We start from the raw sequence: 22,729 nt of genomic DNA, 5'->3' as shown, positions 1-22,729 counted from the left end.
CAAAAAAGGCTTATACAGAGCTCCATCTTTACAATTATTTGAAGTGCTTGAGGGGAATAATTAAGAGAATGATGGTGTGGGAAGGGTACGTGAGTGATGAGACGATGGGCACTATAGCTCCCATTATTGTCTATTGGGTTTACGCTGGAGTTAACCAGTTTATTAGCCCTTCTTTAGATAAGTACCGGCTTCACAGCCTTGATGAAGAGCATGAAAAAAACGTAATACCGATCATCACAGTGGTCAAAGGAGTCTTGCTTCAACAGCTTCTCCAAATCTTAATCACCCAATTCGGATTCCTTGTGAGTCAATACTATTTATATGCATTTCAACAAAATGATATTTGCATTAGCTAGTAAAAAAAACAGGATTAATACGAAATCGCGTTTTGGGATTGATAAACTTATATAAGAGATTTATATGCAGAAGACATTAGACCGAATACACACTTCGCATAGTTTAATAATGAATGTGATTCGGTATGATTTGGACACGTTCACAATAGTCGGGAAGAAATTAACCACTTGACATCGTTTAAATTTCATTTCGATAGATTTTTTGAATTCTTATTTTCCCTAATATTATGTTATTCTAACAATAATCATCAGCAGTTGTTGTGATTGTACTTTATAACTTTGTTTTGCAATATCTCATATATATATAAACAATTAAAAATACTACGTGAATAGTCAACTATGTTTATGAAGAATTGCATATATTTGTTTAAGGAGATATGAAAAAGTGCCCATAATTATTGACTAACCAAACTGGTTTGGTATGCTATGAGCACAACCGGATCATAAACTAATAGATGCAAATGATCCTGTACATAAGATTCACATCCTGACTTAATATTGCATCCAAACAAGGCTTTGACGTGTCTCAGGACCTCAAGACATATAATGTAATTATAACAGTTGATGATGGTGATTTTTTTGTTCTATGTAGATAACTTCCTATGTAGAGGAAACCTCAAGGCCAACGGTCCAACCCTCGGTACCAATCCAGATCCTTCAGATATTAATAGCCATGTTCATATTCGACACGTGTCAGTACTTCGTCCACCGTTACATGCACCACAACAAGTTCCTCTATCAGACTATCACCACGTCCACTCGCACCACCACCGCCTCGTCGTCCCTAACGCCGTCGGGGCTCTCTACAACCATCCGGTGGAAGTCATATCCGACATGCTCGGGGGAGCCGCTGCGTTCTTTGCGTCAGGGATGACGCCCAGAACTAGCGTTTGGTTCTTCTGCCTCGTCACCGTCAAGACCGTAGACGATCACTGCGGTCTACGGATTCCGGGGAACTTGTTCCACGTTCTGTTCAAGAATAACGGCGCTTATCACGATATTCACCACCAGGTTAACGGCGTTAAGTATAACTACTCGCAACCGTTTTTCACGTTTTGGGATAGAGTTATGGGGACTTACATGCCGTATCACGTCATGAAGCGGCCCAGAGGAGGGTTCGATGTTAGGATGATGAAAAAAGGTTCATAGTTATTATACACATAATTGAATTAATTTGCATGTAATTAGGGTTTCTCGTTGATAATTAGCGTTACTTTCTTTTCGGTAACATGTCAAAAGCTACCATTGATAATAGTGTCAGTTATTCTATAGCTTTGGAGAAGTTAAAAGTATTTCCAAAAGAGATATCTACGACCTTAAGAAAACGCATTGTTCTGTTGCATATCTGTGGAACAAGACGGTTACATGATGATAATTGTGAAGCTAGCTAGAGACAACACGGTGTTACAAAAAAAAAAAAAAAAAAAGTTTGGGCATTTAAACAAAGTTATCCATCTTATATATTAAAATAGAAGTCATAACTTCTTTCATGTGTGATTTTTTTATTTGGACAATTTCCTAAAAACTATATTAAATTTTTTTCATATTTTAGTTAAAATATCTTTTAATATCTTTAATTTTTTATTTGAAATGCAACTCAATATTTCTAACAAAAATATAACAAAATCTTTGAAAGATCCTTTTAGAAATGTTTTGAAAAAATCCAAAAATTTAACATTTTAAATTATAATTATCCTAAAATATGATTAGTTTTGATGTAAAATAAAAATATTATAATTAAATAATGAAAATGATAAATAAAAATCATAAATTCATTAAATGACAAATTAGTTATACTATGCTAAAATTTTGCTTAAAGTTATACTACCGATATGAGCAAATAATACCATATAATTTTTTTAAAAAAAAACGTAACCACTCTTAAATATTTTTTGAATAAATAATTATTTTTGGTTGTGCGGGTCGAAAACTAGTTATATATTAAAAGAGAAGCATTATAATAAATGGATTAACACTATAATATACATGTAGCAACCTCACAATGATTTGATAATAAATATGTCACACTATATTTATAAATATGTTCACACTATGTAATTTGCGTTTTTTTAATATAAAACTCACATATATGGTTCCAATAAAACTTTGGATTTTTCGGTTCGAATAAAAATCGGTAACGAATCAAAAGCCAAACTATATATATTATTTTTATTGTTTACGGATAAAGTTGAGCAAAATATTCATAAATTTTGATTCGATTCGTTATCCGTTTTGATTTGAACCAAAAAAACTGGATATCCGTAACTCTATGAAACCAATCAAATAGTACTAAAATACAATATCCAAAAAAGAAGCAAATCACAGATACCAATATTTTTAGGAACATATATCTAATTCGATATGCTATATGTGTAAAGAATTATATATATATGTTATATATATTATACTTTATATCATTTTTACAATATTTTTATGAATTAAATTTATTATATTATGTACCAGAACTTAAAAAGTTAAATAATGTTTTATTTTTGTAACAAAATGTTATTATTAAAATTTTCAATTATTTTTAAATTTTATTTTATTTACGGATCAAATCGGATATTCTTTAAAATTCTAAAACTTTTCGGATATCCGAGTCACCGAATATCTAGGTGGTTAAAGATCGAATCGACACGAATGCTTCCAAATACCCAGATATTCGATCTGTGTCCACCCCTATTTACCGACACAATTTTATTTTATTTATATGAAAAAATGACTGATGTTAAGGTTTTTCTATTTTAAATTAGTTTTGATTTTATCTCTCGCGTATTATTTGAACAAAAATGTCACTTAATATTAGTTAACAATATCTTTATATATTTGTCAACTATTTTTATATACTTTTTACATACACATAGATGTGCACCTTGACGTGAACACCTTGTAGCTAAGTATTCACCACAACTGAAGTATCTAATTTTTTTGAAAGTTAAAATATTTTTTCTTAATTCTTCTTTCACTACCGACGAAATTGTAGTGAAATGATTTGTCTTAATAATTTTCTTTTCTTTTTTTTTAAACTATTATCTGTTTAGAATCTATAATATGAAACTATTGGTTCGACATGACGACTATCTAAAATTCATAACATGAAAATAAACAAATAATATTATTTTTTGGTTTTTACAGAAAAAAAAAACCAAAAAATCAAAAAATTTAACCGAATAAACTAAAATTAATATTAATTTAAAATAATAGTTATATTTTAGAATATTAAAACCAAGAAAAAACTTAAAACCGAACCAATATCCAGATTAAACAAATTTAATGTATTTTTATTAAAAATAACGAAACTAATAATCACATTTCGCGCAAAGCGCGAGTTGTTACCTAGTTATTATATTATTTAATGTTATATCTGAATATAATTAATTTAAAGAAAATCTATAAGTTATTACAAATTTTATCCAAAATATAAATTAATCAACATTAAATGCATTGTTGATCCATGTCATAATTAGTCATGTCACAATTGTTAATATATCAAAAACAAATTGTACAGAAAACATCTAAGCAAAATTTGAAAAACCACTTTTCAACTAATGCTATGAGATTCTTACCAGAAGTTTTAGTGTGGAACTTTTAATAATTTTAATAACTTATTAAAGAAATTTAAAAAATCGATGCAAATTTAAAAAATCGATGCAAATTTCAAAATTAAAACACTAAAAAAATTTTAATACTTGTTTGATGCAAGCTTTGAAATTTAAATATTTATGTATTTTATAGTGTACATCGTTATATTTATATATATTAGTGTGAATATCTATTAAATGAGATTTCTTACTCATGTGATTTTATGATTGTTTGTATCTTGTTGTGACAAAAAATTTAAACAATTAATTACACAATATGAGACTTTTAATAGTTTTGGTAATTTATAGTCTTTTTCAAAATTAAAAATATAACATATACGATTTTTTTAAATTTATATGGTTAATGTGATTGTTTAATTTATTTTAACAATATAAAATTAAATAAAAATGATTGAGGATACAAAATTGTTCTCAAATCTTTATTATTAAAATCATTAATTGTTATAGATATATTTTAATTACACTAGGAAATCAATGTGTCTTTTATTTAAATAAAGAAGGAAAAATATTAAATTTATAGTTTGAGATTTACGTAAAAGCATTTTAGTGATGACATGTATATTATGGTCAATAAACTTTCAACAATAAAAATGTTGTTAATGCTCCTCGAATAATATATAAATGGTCAATAAACTTTCAACAACAAAAACAAGTTTCCTCGAAACTCCACTATTACAATTATTTGAAATACTTTGTGGTGGTATAATAGAATGGTGGTATGGGAAGAGTGTGTGAGTGATGAGACGATGGGCACTATAGCTCCCATTATTGTCTATTGGATTTACGCTGGAGTTAACCAATTTCTTAGCCCTTCTTTAGATAAGTACCGGCTTCACACCCTTGATGAAGAGAATGAAAAAAACGTAATACCGATCACCACAGTGGTCAAAGGAGTCTTGCTTCAACAGCTTCTCCAAATCTTAATTACCCAACTTGGATTCTTTGTGAGTCAATACTATTTATATGCATTTCAAGAAAATGATATTTGCATTATGCAGTTAATATTTTTCGGGATTAATATGAAATTACGCCGTTTTGGAGTTCATAAACTTTGATGATGTGATAGATTTATGTGGAAGCGTACTAAATTGAAAACACACCTTAGTTATTATGTTTAGCAATGAATATGATTCAGTATGATCTAAAAACTGTCACAAGAAAAAAATCACAGAAAAAAATCAACAAATGACAAGTACTTTTCCAATTGAGATTTTTCGAACCTTTTTCTCTTTCGAGAATGCTCTCTAAAGTTATGTTATGCCTGCAATTCATTATGCAAAGTTATATACGTTCAATAAAAAGTCATAGCTGTTTGTTAAGGGGCTATGAGAATAATTTCCATAGCTATTGATTAACCAAACCGTTTATATGATGTAAAACAAACCGATGATAAACTAATAGATGCAAATAATTGCATTAAAACAAAGGCAAATCTCCAAAATTGCACATTTCTAAGTTTATATCACAAAAATAGCACTCAAAAACTAAAACGACCAAAATAGCACCTTTCTAAGTTTATCCTTTGAAAATTTTAATTTTTTTATTTTTCAAAATTTGAAATTTTATCCCCAAAACCTCATTTCTCAACTCTAAACCCTAAACTCTAAACCCTAAACCCTAAACTCTAAACCCTAAACCCTAAACCCTAAATCCTAAACCCCACCCTTTAACTCTAAATCCTAAGTTTGTGACTTTTGATAAAATATTAAGTGCTATTTTTGTGATTTTTAACCTTGAGTGCTAGTCTGGAAACAAAAACTCGATTTAGTGCTATTTTTGTCTTTTTCTCTTAGAACAAGGCTTTGATGTAGCTCAGGACCTCAACCATTGGTCATAATTGATTTTTTTTTTGTTCTTTGTAGATTACTTCCTATACAGAGGAAACCTCAAGGCCAACGGCCCAACCCTCAGTACTAATCCAGATCCTTCAGATATTAATAGCCATGTTCATATTCGACACGTGTCAGTACTTCGTCCACCGCTACATGCACCACAACAAGTTCCTCTACCGCCACGTCCACTCGCACCACCACCGCCTCGTGGTCCCTTACGCGGTCGGGGCTCTCTACAACCATCCGGTGGAAGTCATATCCGACATGCTCGGTGGAGCCGCTGCGTTTTTTGGGTCAGGGATGACGCCGAGAACTAGCGTTTGGCTCTTCTGCCTCATCACCGTCAAGGCCGTAGACGATCACAGCGGTCTACGCCTTCCAGGGAACTTGTTCCACGTTCTGTTCAAGAATAACGGTGCTTATCACGACGTTCACCACCAGGTTAACGGCGTTAAGTATAACTACTCGCAGCCGTTTTTCACGTTCTGGGACAGAGTAATGGGGACTCACATGCCGTATAACGTCATGAAACGGCCCGGAGGAGGGCTCGAGGTTAGGATGATGAAGAAACGTTCATAATTATATGCTCCCTTGTTTCAGTTTAATTGGTTTGAGTAAAAAATTGCGTTTCAAAAACAATGTTGTTTAAAATTCTATGCAAATTTATTAACGAAATTTTCCATTTTATTTTTCTATTTTTTATATATGGTCAGGTGTATATGCATGCATCTTAACGATAAACCTAACGTTGGCTACAATAAAATGGAGTATAGACAGATAACTAGATAAATCTTGATATTAATTTCCATGTAATTAGCTTTACTCATCTGATAATTAACGTTATGACAATTTTCTCAAATAACTATTTTTAAATTTTTGTCATAAAATAGCCCTAAAAATAACTAAAATAGCTTCTTTTGTTTAGAAAATTTTAATTTTAATTTTTTATTTTTAATTTTTTATTTTTTAAAATTTGAAACATTATCCCCAAAATCCCACCAATTAACTTTAAATTAAGTCTAAATTAGTTAACCTTATAATAAATTTTTTACCTTTTAATAAAATTTATTTTGATCATTTTCTTTTATTAAGAACTATTTTTGTGATAAAAACTAAATTTTTCTTTAACTTACTTTTCATTCAATAACGTATGTCAAAATCTACCATTGATAACAGTGTCAGTTATTCTGTAGCTTTGGAGAAGTTAAAAGTATTTCCAAAAGAGATATCTACGACCTTAAGAAAACGCATTGTTCTGTTGCATACCTATGGAACAAGACGGTCACATGATGATAATTGTGAAGCTAGCCAAGAGAGAACACGTGACAAAGTAAGTAAGAGGCATTCATTCACACAAGATTCACACAAGACACTTGGAGAAACGTTTAAAATCAGACAGACAAACAGAAAAAAGGTGAGGTGATATGAAATGTTATTACATAAAAGATTTGATGAGGAGATGGGAGCATCAGGAGTCGGGTAATCTCATCTGTACGATCTCAGCAGGTGGACGCAGCGTACAAACCATCTCTCTCGTCTTCCCAAAGTAAACCTGCGTTTTTCACCAAACAACTCTCAATCTTGAGAACCACGCATCATTGTTTTTATAGATTCTGATTTGTGAGATCCTATAACCTGATCAAGTGAGTTTCTAAGTTTGCCTTCCAATTCTTCAATCATTCTCCCCATATTGCACAAATGCCCCTCTGCTACAGCGAGCTCCATTTTCATCTGATTTCACCAGCATCAGAGACAAAAATGTTATTGTTTTAGAGAAATATTGAGTATGTCTACTAGGATCTTTATCTGCAAAAGGCATGGACGGAGTTATGTAGAAGATAAAGCTTACTTGTCTTCTAATTGATCCGGATAAGCCGAATTTGCCAGAGGGTTCGTCATCGGTGGTGAGAGAGAGCATAATAGTACTTGTTAAGCAATACTGTGCCATTTCCTCCTCCTCTGGACCAACCTAGATTGAGAGAACCTTACGTGTTAGAAACTAAATTTTAAGTCATGAAAGAGCTGCTTGGAGTTGCAGTTATGACACAAAGGCATGCATGGTGAATGTGATGGTATGTATTGATAATGTTAAGAGTCTCACCTGAATAACATGTATGGCATCCCAAGCTCCTTCTTCCAGGCATCCTCTCCTACCATGACCTGACTTTGACCCATCTTCAACAGATAAAAAAGCAGAACGGCTCAGGTCAAGAGTAGCCTTTGGCGTGACTGAAACTCGACAGAAAGAAGATACCTTTCTTGATAAGGAAACATGCCACAAAGCCTTCATTATCATCCTCCCACATGTAGACTGAAGATATACCTCCTTCATAATACCTGTAAGAGAAAGAAAAAAATGATTAAAACAGGCATATTGTTTTATAAGCACGAGAAAATGTGATTCATCTTCTCAACAGAAGAGAGTGAACGAGTGGACAATCCTTTTACAGATTAGATGCTAAATATGTATCCATTTTAAGATAACTCAAATCGCTTATCAAGTTGAACAAACGAGGTAGGTGAAAGAACCTCACTGGTCACGATAGATAGCAAAGATGTCGTTGGCTTCAACTTCGAGCTTTCTCAATTCTGATGATGGGTACAGAGCATCCTCTAGAGGAGGATGGTACTTATTGGACCACGGTGATCTACAAAATGTCAAAAAGATTAAAAGAAACAATTTAACTATGAACAAAGATGTAACTTAGGTCCCTAGTTATATTCATAATAGCTCTCATCCTATATAACTTATTTCTTTCTAACATGATTCCGACCACCAAACCAAAGCCAACCAAACATCATTAAAGTATGTAATAAAAAAACATCTAGCAAAAAAAAAAAAGAGAGTACCTGTAGGAATCTGCATCTCTATTGTACTCACACAAGATGAAATCTTTCCTACTTTCAGCATCACGTAACACCTGTTACAGTACATGTAATACTATTCTCCGTCATTAAAGATTACAAACTTTAAGTTTCATATCGATTAACTAGGAATAGAGCAATTCTATTTAGACCAGAAGAACTAATAAATAAACACGACTCAGGCAGAAGAATAAAAATGACATTTTGAATCTAGACAAAGAGAGAGTTACCTGGAGAGGGAGATCGACTTGAGAGAGGAGATCGGAAGAATGCTGAGGCAAGAGGCTGAGAAGTGCTGACAGAGCCGTTTCCGATTGCTTCGGCGGCATTCTTCTCAGAAGTCCCAAAGCTGCTTCCATTTTTTTCAACATCAGTCGCCGGAGAAATCAATATCTCCGATGGATGAGAATAAAGGGAGACAACCGCTGGTAACCGCATATACTAATGGTCTAACGGGCCGTCGTTATCCTTTTAATAACCATTTAGGCCCATTATAAGGCCCAACCTTTAGGCTACTCACACTAAAACGGCGTCGTTACGCTTTCTTCTTTTAATAACAGAAAACCTTTGATCGCTCCGGCGAATCCGTTAATCATGTCAATAGGAGCGATGCAGGAGATCGAAGAGACTGCTCCGTTGCTCGACGATTCTCAACCCAACGGTGAATCGAGATCGCAATCCGCGACGACGAAGGTGCCGGAGGTGGAGATCCATCTGTATCGTTGCGGGAAAGGTCCGATCGACGTGTTCAAATCGAATCTCGGAGGTTGGGAGCAGGATCAGCTCGAGGTTCGAGCTATCCTCGAGAAATACGGATTGAAATCCATCTTCGCTTACAACGTCGAGAAAGGCCGAGGCGTCCCGATCCGATTTCAAAGGAACGGCCGGTCTGTGCTGACGTACAGAGATGGCGCCGTCGTTTACATCGACGGCGAACCTCAGGTAATCTCTCTCTTCTTCCTTCTGAGTCTTCTGATTGTTTTGATTCTGAGTTGACTTTCGCACGAGGAAGAAGAGGAAAGTGAGCGAGTTTCATTAGCTTATGTGATTGTGTTTGTTCAGCCTTACTGATTTATTGAATAGATTTATTGAATATAGTATATGAATTTTTGGTGAATTTTGCTATAATTACAAAGTAATGTAAACCTGGTCTGGTGGTAATTAACTTGAGGCCAAAATACAAAAAAGTTCCGGCCATAGGAGAATTAACATTTCGGCATTGCCGGCACACGGACCAACATGTAGCAATACGTGACTAGTCTGGACCATTTCTGTAGGGTCAGTGGATACCAATGTATAATTCAAAAAAAAATGTAGAATATAAATGCAATGCTTCACAGTGTTGTTTTTATGACTTGTCTCGTGAGGTTATCGTAGCTAATAAGAAGATAGAAACGTCAAAAATATGCATCTTTAACCACACGGAAGGTTAAAAATTATAATGATTTATCTAATGACGTGATTTCTTTTGAACGATTCTTTGTTTTCAGGATTCTATGATCCAACCCATCACAAGAATCGTGCTCGGAGTAGTGATTGCTACGCTGTTAATAACGTTTCTAATGAAGGACCCGCCAGCGTGGATCAAGAACAACATCTCCATTGGGAACTTCCCTCCGTGGGTACTCGCGTGCATAGTAATAGTATTCACCCGAGCGAGGAAGAGAACCAGAGACTTCTTCAGGAAGTATGGGTGGTAGTTTCACAGATCTTAAACACTCGTCTTGGCTTGAAATGTGGTCGATATTGTAGTCTTCCATCGACCATATATAGAGATGTTATATCTTGTCTCAACCCTACAAGTTCCCTTCCCTTGTTAACCACTCTTTGTTTCTTTGATAAGGCGTCATGCGCCAATTTGCTTCCTTTCAGAACCAAGAGAGAGAGCAATCATTGTCTCCGTTTTGTATCTTGTTGAACTTGATAATTTTCATGTGTATTATGCGACGTGGAAACTGATACTAGAAAACCTTGGTAAATATGAATTCATGTCAATGCACAAATTTTAGATATACTAGACAAAGTTTGGGAAATATCTACAAACGATATACAGAATCTTTAACTTGAATTTGTATATGGGTCAATGTCAATATGTTGTTACAGAATAATTTTCTGTAATGAGGAAAAGTTAATTATTAAGAAAAGAGTTGATGCAGCATCTACGAAAATAGGCATGTACAAACTAAAATAGCAAACAAATGATGGATACAGTTTCATTTGAAATGATCAAATTGTTCCAAATATTATATAATATTTAAAAACTATAACTGAAATCAAAGATATAGCTAAGTTCTATTAATTTTGTATATCTTTGGAATGATATTCTTATTGGATATGAGATAAACAAAGTTACTATTTGAATATTTCCTCCCATCACTAAACTGCAAGTTGCTAACTAAGAACTTGAACTAAAATTTTGTATATGATATCATTTTGTCTCCATAATAAACTGGTCAAATCGTAAACGAATCAAAAACAGAGAATAGTCTGATTTGATCAGTTTGTCTAAACAAAAAAAAGTCTGATTTAATTAGTAGAATGAAATATTTACGTTATTACCAATTCTTAAGTATGCACGAAAGGCGACTATAAATAACAAAAGAAATATGTACTTCCATTAGAAAAGAGTCAAAAAAGGACATGTGGCATCCACAAATTCATTCTAAACTCAGTTTAATCATATGTAAATAGTAATACAAACCTCGCTATGATAAACAAAATGTATGCACTCGGAAAACAGGACATGTGACATCCACATATTCTTTTTAAACTCAGTTTAATCATATGTAAATACAAACCTCACACTATGCGATAAACAAAATGTATTCACTCGGTTCATTTGTTTTACATATTAGTGATGGATATTCAACGTGAGTTTGATGATACCTTTTCGCTAACATATAATGATGATATCATTCCAAATATATAAACAAATAAATAGAAAGTAATAACGATGAATTGTCCTATTCATTCAAAACTACGTATGTCAAATCAAATTGTCCTATTTTGCATTGTTTATGATTTAACAAGTTTTTATGTGCACAAAAATCTTGATAACATTATTAATCACCTTGATTACTTTCTTGAATACTAGTTAATTTGCGTACATGTGTGGAATGATATTTGTGTTGGATATTGGAAAAAATATTGTTAATAATCACGTTAAATATTTCGTCACTAATATTAAAACCAAAAGATGAGTCCGTCACCACAAAAAGCCTATAGTACTATGTCTTATTCAACATTTTCTTTATGTTTCTTTTCTACATTCAACATCTTTTTCGATCATTGAACATACATTCAAATTCTATACTTCCCAATGATTTTGTTTTTGTTTTGTTTTTAAGATCAACACTTTATCCATCTAATTATTTTATATTCTTATATGTTTTAGTTTTTTGATAATATTTTAATAGCTAAAAATATTATATTTTTTATCAAAAATAAATATGATAATTATTTATTAAATTAATTACAATAACTAAGAGTTAATTATCTTGGGTTTGTATTTAAAATAAAAATAAATCATAAAGATATAAATAAATTTTATTTGAAAAATAATTAGAATAATAAGATTTTGAAATATTTAGTGTGAATAAAAATATCAACAATTCAAAAGCAAATAAGTTAATAACATGTTGTGGATGTAGCTCCACCCTTTGAGTTTTTAACGAATTGAAGAAAATAATTGTAAATAATTCACGTCGTTTTTATAATGTTAACAACATTTTAATTAACATAATTCAATTGTTAAAAAATTATACAGTCTAATACGAGTTTTGACGTAAAACTTGGTTTTCTGACCGAAGAGACACATCAAACTCAGATCTGTCGTTATGAATATGTGACATCCACACATTCGTTTTAAACACAGTTTTAATCATTGTTAAGTATGAAAACACATAGTGAACCACGTAAAACTTCGTCAATTTATAGTTTAAGATTTCTTATTTATGATAAACAAATGTATTCACTCGGTTCTCTTGTTTTACATATTAGTAGATATTCAACGTAAGTTTGACAATAACTTTTTAGATACCATATATATAACGATGATATGATTCATAATATATAAAAAAAAATCAATAGAAAGTAATAACAATGAATAATTCTAACTATGTCAGATCAAATTGTCCTATTTTTGCCTTGTTTATGATTTGACAAGTTTTTTATGTGACAAATACGATAGTCAAATCACAAATCAAGCTTAAGTCAAATCACAAATCAAACTTAAGTTAAAAAGAAAAACGGCATCTAATAAAAAAAAACCTCTCTCAGTCACATCTTTCTGTCTGATATCTCTGATGTGAAGTCCTCTCAGTCATCATCTTACTGCTGCCTGATGTGAATACTACCATCAAACACAGTGCTAACAAACACAAACGTAGCCCCACATATAAATGTTGTATTGACCCTGATGTCATCATCGCTCCATGTGAAAATAACCTCTGGTATTCAAAACCTTGCAAAACTCGAATATACACTTTCCCGCTATAGCGAACACAAAGCAGAGTGTTGGATCCACAGTTGCAGGTGTATTCTGCCTCCTTGAAGTGTTTCCTCCAGTTGACTTCAGATGCCATCGCAGAGAAGAGAGAAGAAGAGATAGAACACAATTTGAGTTTGAGTTTGAGTTTGAGTTTGAGTTTTAAACACAGTTTAAATGTTTTAAACACAATTTTAATCATTGGTAAGTATGAAAACACATAGTGAACCACATAAAACTTCGTCAATTTATAGTTTAAGATCTCTTATTTATGATAAACAAATGTATTCACTCAGTTCTCTTGTTTTACATATTAGTAGATATTCAACGTAATTTTCACAATAACTTTTTAGGTACCATATATATAATGATGATATGATTCATAATATATAAAAAAATCAATAGAAAATAATAACAATGAATAATTCTAACTATGTCAAATCAAATTGTCCTATTTTTGCCTTGTTTATGATTTGACAAGTTTTTTTTATGTGGACAAAATCTTGATGACATTACTAATCCATTGATTACTTTCTTGAATACTAGTTAATTTGTTTGTTTATTTGAAATGATATTTGTATTGGATATTTGAGAAAATATTGTTATAATCACGTTAAATATTTCATCAATAATATTAAAACCAAAAGATGAGTGAAATAGATTTGTGTTCTTTATAAATAAGAATCCTAAAGTACAAGTAGATTGTAACAAATCCACATCGCTTTTACAATGTTTACAACACTTTAATTAGAATTAACATTTGATCTGTTCGTCTGCGTGGATGTTTGTTTTAACATAGATATATAAGTGTATTGAAACACAATAATTTAGTGGTTGCACTTGCACTATTTGGTTTAATATTGCGATAATATATTGTGTTATTAGTTCTTGTTACATATATTTTTATTGGATGTGTGTTGGATTAGGTATGTAATTATTCAAAAATATTTTAGATCTATGCATAAATATACTTTTAGTAACTTAAGTTTACAAAAATAACTTACATGTTTTATTATACAATGAAAATTTAATATAATATATTGCTAAGTTTCATGTCAAAGTTTAAAACCACATACAAATATATTTTTAAATAATTACAACGTTTACATTTAATTTGTGATTTATATAAGTTTGCCAACAAAAGAGTAAACACAATTAGGACATTAATTATGAGTCATAACACATTAGGAAGGAAATAGGCTTTACTAAGATACTAAGGGAAAAAGGCCACAAAAGAATCAATTAATCTGTAGAAAAATCTAACAATACCAAAAGAGAGATATGTTCGATAAAGAATGTGTCTACGTCATTTAAAAAAAATCCACCAATAACAAACAGTGTTTTGCCATGTCATCCGTAGTAAGCATGAAACCAAGTTTTGAAGTAACCGGACATTTGTGTGGGTTCATAATTATTCGCCATGGCCCATTTAGAGCCCATTTAAAAACAAGTCTTCACGCAGGTCGCAGGCGATGAATAGACTCCGTCTCTTCCTTTCGTCGGTATCGTTTCGCATCCATTCAAATCGATGATTGTTAATCAATCTTAAGATCTCTCTCCAAGCCCTTTCTCAAAAAAGAGTTTATCTCTCTCCCCTTCTTTATATGCTTCACTATTATCTCCCTTCCTTCGCATTAGACTCTCTGTATCTCCCCAAAACTCTCTCTAGAAACTATAATGTTCAACCTTCAAATCTCCAAGACAATGGTGGTTCCGACTGATCTCCTCAACAACTCTGAATCATGTCCGATGATGTCTTTATCGACTATGAAATCCCTTATTTATCAGAAGACAAATCGTCGGAGTCAGAAATCACCGGTGCCAGAGGTAAAAATACCAGTATATTCTTTTAATTTGAAGTTTTAATCTTTTACTGCTCTTATTGAAACTGGCATACCCTATCCTGCAAGTTTTGGGTTTGTTACCTTATTTGAAGAATGTTATCGTCACCATTGTTGGCTAATGTGTTGAATAAAAAAACAAGGCTTTGTTCCTCATGGGGTTAGAATTTTCAAAGAGAAGTTCGTAAAATGATTTGAGGGAAGCTATATGATATAATTTCGGTTCGTCTTTTCAATATGTGGAACTTTTTTTATGTTATCGCTGGTTTGTTGTTGTCCTTGACCTTTTTCCATTTTTTATGAAATCGTTTTTGTTTGGTGTTAGACCCATTGTAGTCTTTGATTTGCTAACGAAGGGGGAGAATGTTTTAACAGTGGACCTGCCTCACTTCACTTTATAGTTTATACAAAAGATGTGTTTTCTCATTTCAAGCATGTTTTCTCATATTATATAACATCTGAGATGGAAAGCTTTATTTTGATTTTCTATTCAATTTAATATACATGGTGAATATTTTATCCATGTTTTGAGTTTTTTGTCCATGGTTGTTGACACAGATACTGAAGCTTTTTCTGTCTTTTTATTAGTCTGATGTCAGCATATAAAGTATAGCGGATGATTCTTATGAGTCCGTGACCGCAGAAGGCGCACTAACAAAAAGGCTAAGGCGTGTAAACACGAGAGTGACAGTGAAAGCGACTCTACCAGCTTGGATTCTGACTCTGGCAGTGACAGTGGAGAGAAGAGAAGAAGGGGGGCAACAAAGAAACACAGTTGAAGCAAGTTAAATAAGTGGCTTCTGAATCTGAAGTTGAGAGTGACGACAGCAAGAAAATTAAAAGTTACACAAAAAGAGTTGACCCTCCAACCAATCAGATTCGAAAGAAGGGACAAACATGATGAACAAAGAAGAGGTGGGAGAAAGAGGCATGTCTCTAATTAATGTTAGCGAGTCTGTTTATTAGAATGAGAAACAACAACTGCCCAAGAAAGAAGATGCTAACAGTGGAGGACAAAATCAGAAAAGAGATGTCGACAATGTGTAGTCCACGAATCTGAAGAACAGTTATAAAGGTGCTTCAAGTGGCAAGAAAGCTTCAAGAGTCTATGATGACAGTGACACCGAGTATGGAAACAAGAAACAAGTGTTCAGTAAAGTAGAAGTTTATAGTGGAGGAATGACGCAGAAAAGAGGGGAAGAGGCTGGATCCAAGCATAATAAGGAAAGATATATATATATATATATGTGATTCCCGTGGCAAGAAAATTTCAAGAAACTCTGTTGACAGTTAGTCTGAGTATGCAAACAAGAGAAAGCTGAAGGATGAAAATTTACCAAAGAGGAAGAACACACATAAGGGAGGAGGTGGAGGACTACAATCACACCATGGAAGGGACATGTATAGACGACGATGCTGGTCAGAGACGTGGAACAGTCAAGGATGGCTATATAATAAGCATAATATGGATAGGTATAGAGGTTGAGCCAGCGGTGAAGAAGATAATGACATGGATTGATATAGACAGAGTCTTGAAATGGTTAAGATGATGATGACGACCACAAACGTGAACCGGACAGGTACATAGGCGACCAGGAGAACAGGTTTAGAGGTGATGTGGCTGCTGGAAAAGTTATCAGGGCGCGATCAAGTGAGAAGGTTTAAAATGTGATTGAGATTAATGATTTTGTTTCATATGTACGATTTAAGCTTCTCATATGCTTGTTTTAATGGGTTTGTAACAAATAATCCTTGCATGTTTGTCACAACATAACATATAATGAATAGCAACCAGGCTAGATCCATCAGAACACACTCCATTTGAATGGAACCACTTAAGCTGAGTCTCACGGTCACAACTCCATTTTTACATGATGTATCTGGTTGGTAAAATGTGTACATCAGAGTATTTTTTGCGTTTGTGTAACCGAGAATTTGACGATTTGATTTGCAAACAATGCCCTTCTAAAAATATTTTTGGTTTACTCTGTGAAGCTCTAATTTTATGGTTTAAAGTTTCTTTAAGATCTTTTTTTTCAACTCATGATCACAACGTATAGAATATTTAAAAATCAAGTTACAGTTAGAACTATAAAAATCTTAACATTATCATAATATCATATTTCTCAAACTAAAATAGTAAGTAAATTTATTAGTGGTGTATCCGGGCTTGACATCAAATGTTTTAGAGAAGACACAAAATAAAACAATTACTGAACGGTAAGCTATCATTTTGAGTCATTTCTGATGACATATAAGTAAAATGCTAAGAATCAAAAGATAACAAAAATATAAAATTTCAGTGCGATAAATTGATGTTTTCGAATTGCCAAAAGAATGTCTAAAATATAAGAAACATATATTGAATTTAATTTAGTGCGATCAGCGCAACAAATTAGTTAATGTATCATTTACAATATAGGTCACCAAATTATAAATTCTATACTTACACTAAATATTTTACATAAATAGTTTTAAATATTTAACAAATCATACTCTTAACTAAAATAAATTAACTTACCATTTTATATAATGAAAATCAAATTTTATTTTAATTTATAAACGACAAAATAAAAAAGAATCAAGAAATCATTTAGAAAATATATGGAAACATGAAAATAGATCAAACATTAAATAATATTAAAATGACAAGTGTTGTATGAAACACATTATATTTCAACAAATTAAAATATACAAATCCGCGCGTAGCGCGGTCAAATCTCTAGTTTATCTAAAAGGAAGAAGAAATGAGGATGAATCACACAAAATATGACACTTAACTATATCTTATGTTCGTCATAGAATATATTTTGAAGCAATTGGTGGTAATCTAAATTTTAGGACTTTGTTAGGAATTTGTTCATATATGAAATGTAGTTTTATTACAAGTACAAAATAAAGGTTAGGGACTTGATTTTCAATTGGTGTCTATATATTTCAGCACTATTTTGTTTACATATTAGATGGTGATAACTTATTTAGCACCTTTTTTTTTTTTTTGATCAAAACTTATTTAGCACCTATAAAAAAGATATTATATACAAAAATGATTGCCCTTTTACAAAATAATTAATATTTTAATGTACTTTTAAAATATTCGTGTAGGTGAGAAAAAGTGATACCAAATCTAGAACCGGTGGATTACTTAAACAGGGTGCATTAAATCTATAATCACCGAAACATGACCAGTGATCTACTGAATTAGAATAGTAATTCACATAATCATAACACTAATTTCTGACCCGCGCGCCAGCGCGGATATGAATTTTCAGTTTTTAATTATTTATTTTATTAAATGATGTATTTGTAAAATCCATTCATATTATATTCAATAAGTAAATTTTTTTTTTGCATCTTAAACTATCTATTTTTTTACGAATGTGTGATATCATATAAAAAAATATAAAAAAATGAGTATACATAGTTAATTAGATAATTGTAAAAACATACATTTTTTTTTCATTTGCGATATCATATAAATAATGATCCGCCCAGTTAACAAAAATCATGATTTTTTTATGTGTAATTTTTTTTTGACCATTTCCTTATAACTATATTAAATTTTACATATTTTAATTAGAATATTTTTAATATCTTTACTTTTTATTTGAAATGCAACTCAATATTTTTTTCAAAATTATAACAAAATATTTAAAAAATATTTTTAGAATTTGTTTGAAAAATATGAAAATTACATTTTAAATTAAAATTATCCTAAAATATGATAAGTTTTGATGTAAACGAAAACTCAAATTATGTCAAAGATAATTATATTCAATGATAATAACAATTTAAATTGATTATTTTTTTAAAAAATACATTTACAAAAATATTGTTTGAAAGAAAATTCATTTCTCTTTCAAATATAAAATAAAAATATTATAATTAAATAATAAAAAATATAAATAAAAATCATTAATTAATTTAGCAAACGACAACTGAGTTATATTATGCTAAAATTTTATTTCTAACAATTTAGCAAAAATCTCCATTATTAAAATTATGCACGTAAGGATAACTCATGAGTTTTTTTGTTGATTAAATGACATTATGTTCAAATTTATTTAAGGATATTTCATTAAGGTAACTGAAAAAAACAAACAATAAAATATGAAGTTTAAATTCATTTAAGCATATTTCATTTATGTAACTGAAAAGACAAGTAATAAATTAGGCAGTTTTATTCGTTTTAGGATATTTTATAAATGCAACCGAAAAAGACAAAGAAAAATATATGGAGTTTAATTAATAAAGTAAGAACATTTTCAAATGGGTACTTCTTTTTTAATAATATAGATGATCATATGTGCATTTGGCTGTAATATATAGAATTTGATAGGGTCAACATATGATACCACCTTGTAATATGTTTTTAATTATAAGATCAAATGTTTATGTCAACAAATGATTTTGTAGTCAGCCCAAATAATTATTGTTGATAATGATATAGTGTTAGTGTTAGTGTCAATGTTATTGATGGACTATATAATTAATGGGCTTTTGGCCTAGATTCATTGTTTCAAAATAAAATTATAAATGACAATTATCTAACTGGAAGTTTTAGATTTTAAGAGATTTTAAATATAACTGAATGGCATAAACTTCAAATGGAAAAAAAAAAACTGAATGGCATGTGTAATTACTAAGATGAAGTAAGGTTTATTTTAAAAAGAATATTTTAGTTTCAATAATATAGATAATTCAATAGTAAAAAAAAAATGATTCAGTCTAATGTACAACGTAAAACTCGGTCAAAAGAATGAAGAGACACAAGATGATCAAACTCAGATCCTTAAGACCGTTTCGTTGGTTAGCGAATGTATAAATGCACACAACATACCTTCCACTCTCTTTACTCCTTACGTTTCTCTCTGAGAGTATAACCTAAAAACGGAAAAAAATCAAAACATCAAATAAAAAATAAAATCTCACAATCTGGAAAACACACACAACACCCGCGAATCTCTTTCCACAACGCCGAAAAAAACCCCTAGAGATCATCTACCTATGGCGGCGGCCGTTGCATCAGGAATTGCCCCGACGACGGCGATGGTTGATCAAGTCCCTAACCAACCAGCGGTCACGGTCGCGTCTCCTCAATCCACGACTCCGTTCACTCAGGTAGCCGCCGTGGCTGCAGCCGCTGCGGCTGCAGAAGCGTTACAAGCGCACCCTAACTCGTCTCTCTACGTGGGAGATTTAGACCAAAGTGTCAATGAGGCACACCTGTTGGATCTGTTCAACCAAGTTGCTCCTGTTCAGACAGTTAGGGTTTGTCGTGATCTCACTCGCCGCTCTCTTGGTTACGCTTACGTCAACTTCGCTAATCCCGATGATGGTACTTTTAATTTAAATATTATTATAATAATAAAATGATTATAATATTGTTATTTTTTTTATTGTAATAGCGATGCGAGCGATGGATAGTCTGAACTACACTCCCATCAGAGACAGACCAATAAGGATCATGCGTTCGAACCGTGACCCGAGCACGAGACTTAGCGGTAAAGGCAACGTTTTCATCAAGAACCTCGACGTGTCGATCGATAACAAAGCTTTGTACGATACGTTCTCGACCTTCGGGACTATACTCTCTTGCAAGGTGGCAATGGATGTTACCGGAAGGTCCAAAGGTTACGGATTTGTTCAGTTTGAGAAGGAGGAGACTGCTGAGGCTGCTATCGACAAGCTTAACGGAATGCTGCTTAATGACAAGCAAGTGTTCGTGGGACACTTTGTGAGGCGTCAGGACAGGGCTCGGTCTGAGAGCGGGACGGTCCCTAGGTTTACTAACGTGTATGTGAAGAATCTTCCTAAGGAGATTGGTGATGATGAGCTGAAGAAGACGTTTGGGAAGTATGGTGACATTTCGAGTGCGGTTGTGATGAAGGATCAGAGTGGGAGCTCGAGGTGTTTTGGGTTTGTGAATTTCGAGAGCCCTGAGGCTGCTGCGGTGGCGGTTGAGAAGATGAATGGGATTAGTCTTGGGGAGGATGTGTTGTACGTTGGGAGGGCGCAGAAGAAGTCTGAGAGGGAGGAGGAGCTGAGGAGGAAGTTTGAGTTGGAGAGGATCAGTAGGTTTGAGAAGTTGCAAGGTTCGAATTTGTATTTGAAGAATCTTGATGAAAGTGTGAATGATGAGAAGCTTAAGGAGATGTTCTCTGAGTATGGGAATGTGACCTCATGCAAGGTTTTTGTTCTTGATCCTAAAACATATTTTTATAACCATTTATTAGTTTAATTATACATAGACTAAGCTTAGGTGTTTTGTTTATGGCCAATCTTTAGGTTATGATGAACTCAGAAGGTGTGAGCAGAGGGTTTGGTTTTGTTGCTTATTCATGTCCTGAAGAAGCTTTAAGAGCTGTAAGTGTCAATTAAATCCTCAATATATATTTTAATAATGCTGATGTTCATTTGAGATGATGATTATATATGCAGATGAATGAGATGAATGGTAAGATGATAGGAAGGAAGCCTCTTTACATTGCTTTGGCTCAACGCAAGGAAGAGAGGAGGAACCACCTTCAGGTTCTTATCCATTTCACTGAACCGTATGACTTGTATAGTGACAACGATTCTCAAATTATGTTTTCATGTTTTAGACTCTATTTTCCCATATGAGACCTAATGGGACAATGTCGCCAATGGCATCACCAATGCCTGGTTTCCATCACCACCCACCAGGAGGTGCAATGGCAGGTCCACACCATCCTATGTACGTCGGCCAGAACGGGCAAGGTCTGGTGCCGTCGCAGCCTATGGGGTATGGTTACCAACTTCAGTTCATGCCTGGGGTGCGTCCAGGTTCTGGTCCGGCCAACTTCATGATGCCTTACCCTCTTCAAAGGCAGAACCAGCCTGGTCCCCGTGTTGGGTTCAGGCGTGGTGGTACTAACATGCAGCAGCACTTCCAGCAGCAACAGGTATGTAATGCTTGTTTTGTTTAGATCAATGGATAGTAGAAAGCTTGTTATCTTCAACTTGGCTAGGGGTTTGTTGTTATCTTGAAACTGGCAGATGATGCAGCAAAATGCAAGTCCGGGAATGAGATACATGGGAGGCCCGGGGAACAGGAGGAATGGAATGGAAGGAACTGGTCCACAAGGGATCATCCCTTTGCCATTGGATGCATCTGCAATCTCTCACAATGCTTCTCAAAACCCACAGAAGCCACCACTCCTCCCCATTTCTAAGCTCATGTCTGCCTTGGCTCTGGCTAACCCTGCTAGTCACCCACAGGTTTTTGTCTTTGTGATTATTTTAACTCATCTGAGAGTTGCACTAGATTAAGTGTGTTGAAGATTCTGTTTCATTGTGAATTGATGATGACAGATGCTTGGGGAGCAGCTTTACCCACTGGTGGAGAAGCAGGAGCCAGTTCATACGGCCAAAGTTACAGGGATGTTGCTGGAGATGGACCAGGCCGAGATCTTACACCTTCTGGAGTCACCTGAAGCTCTTAAGGCCAAAGTCTCTGAGGCGCTGGATGTGCTCAGGCTCTCTGCTAATCCACCAGCTGTGTCCTCCGTTGATGACCAGTTCGCACCCTCGTCAACCGAGTGATGATCTGACTTATTTACTCAAAGGCATTATTTATTTCTGGCTTTATTAGACTTCAAAAAAACTTTTAGGAACTCTTTAATCTCTCTTTTGCAACTTTAGTTTGTTTTGAGTTCAACTCTTATCATTTCTTTTTATTTTGAGACTTCTACTCTTTAGCACCTTTATGTAGTTTTTTTTTGTT

General features: G+C 33.0%; 4 protein-coding genes and 1 pseudogene across 4 annotated transcripts; 4 read left to right on the top strand and 1 right to left on the bottom strand.

Moving 5' to 3' along the window:
• The first annotated feature begins 68 nt into the window (after positions 1–68).
• LOC106298109 lies at positions 69–1,505 on the top strand (annotated as a pseudogene).
• A 3,117-nt stretch (positions 1,506–4,622) lies between these two features.
• Positions 4,623–6,369, top strand: LOC106299657 (sphinganine C(4)-monooxygenase 1-like). The gene is made up of 2 exons (XM_013735714.1): positions 4,623–4,902; positions 5,821–6,369. Exons 1-2 carry the CDS (start codon positions 4,669–4,671, stop codon positions 6,367–6,369), a joined length of 783 nt encoding a protein of 260 aa, XP_013591168.1. The 5' UTR covers positions 4,623–4,668.
• A 736-nt stretch (positions 6,370–7,105) lies between these two features.
• On the bottom strand, positions 7,106–9,083 carry LOC106298645 (probable F-actin-capping protein subunit beta). The gene is made up of 8 exons (XM_013734780.1): positions 8,886–9,083; positions 8,641–8,711; positions 8,325–8,438; positions 8,045–8,127; positions 7,892–7,965; positions 7,640–7,759; positions 7,426–7,521; positions 7,106–7,342 (listed from the first exon to the last, which is right to left on the bottom strand). Exons 1-8 carry the CDS (start codon positions 9,024–9,026, stop codon positions 7,259–7,261), a joined length of 783 nt encoding a protein of 260 aa, XP_013590234.1. The 5' UTR covers positions 9,027–9,083; the 3' UTR covers positions 7,106–7,258.
• Positions 9,084–9,208: 125 nt separating this feature from the next.
• LOC106298290 lies at positions 9,209–10,614 on the top strand. The gene is made up of 2 exons (XM_013734391.1): positions 9,209–9,597; positions 10,146–10,614. The coding sequence occupies exons 1-2, from the start codon at positions 9,250–9,252 to the stop codon at positions 10,353–10,355; spliced, it is 558 nt and encodes a 185-aa protein (XP_013589845.1). The 5' UTR covers positions 9,209–9,249; the 3' UTR covers positions 10,356–10,614.
• A 9,375-nt stretch (positions 10,615–19,989) lies between these two features.
• Positions 19,990–22,703, top strand: LOC106298194 (polyadenylate-binding protein 5). Its single transcript, XM_013734270.1, has 7 exons — positions 19,990–20,320; positions 20,391–21,172; positions 21,271–21,348; positions 21,424–21,513; positions 21,588–21,908; positions 22,003–22,224; positions 22,318–22,703. The coding sequence occupies exons 1-7, from the start codon at positions 19,990–19,992 to the stop codon at positions 22,546–22,548; spliced, it is 2,055 nt and encodes a 684-aa protein (XP_013589724.1). The 3' UTR covers positions 22,549–22,703.
• The last annotated feature ends 26 nt before the right edge of the window (positions 22,704–22,729 follow it).

This window comes from Brassica oleracea, chromosome C6 (genome assembly GCF_000695525.1).
Source record: "Brassica oleracea var. oleracea cultivar TO1000 chromosome C6, BOL, whole genome shotgun sequence".
NCBI lineage: Eukaryota > Viridiplantae > Streptophyta > Magnoliopsida > Brassicales > Brassicaceae > Brassica > Brassica oleracea.
Note: the sequence above shows the minus strand (reverse complement) of the source record. Positions and strands in the feature narration are given on the sequence as shown.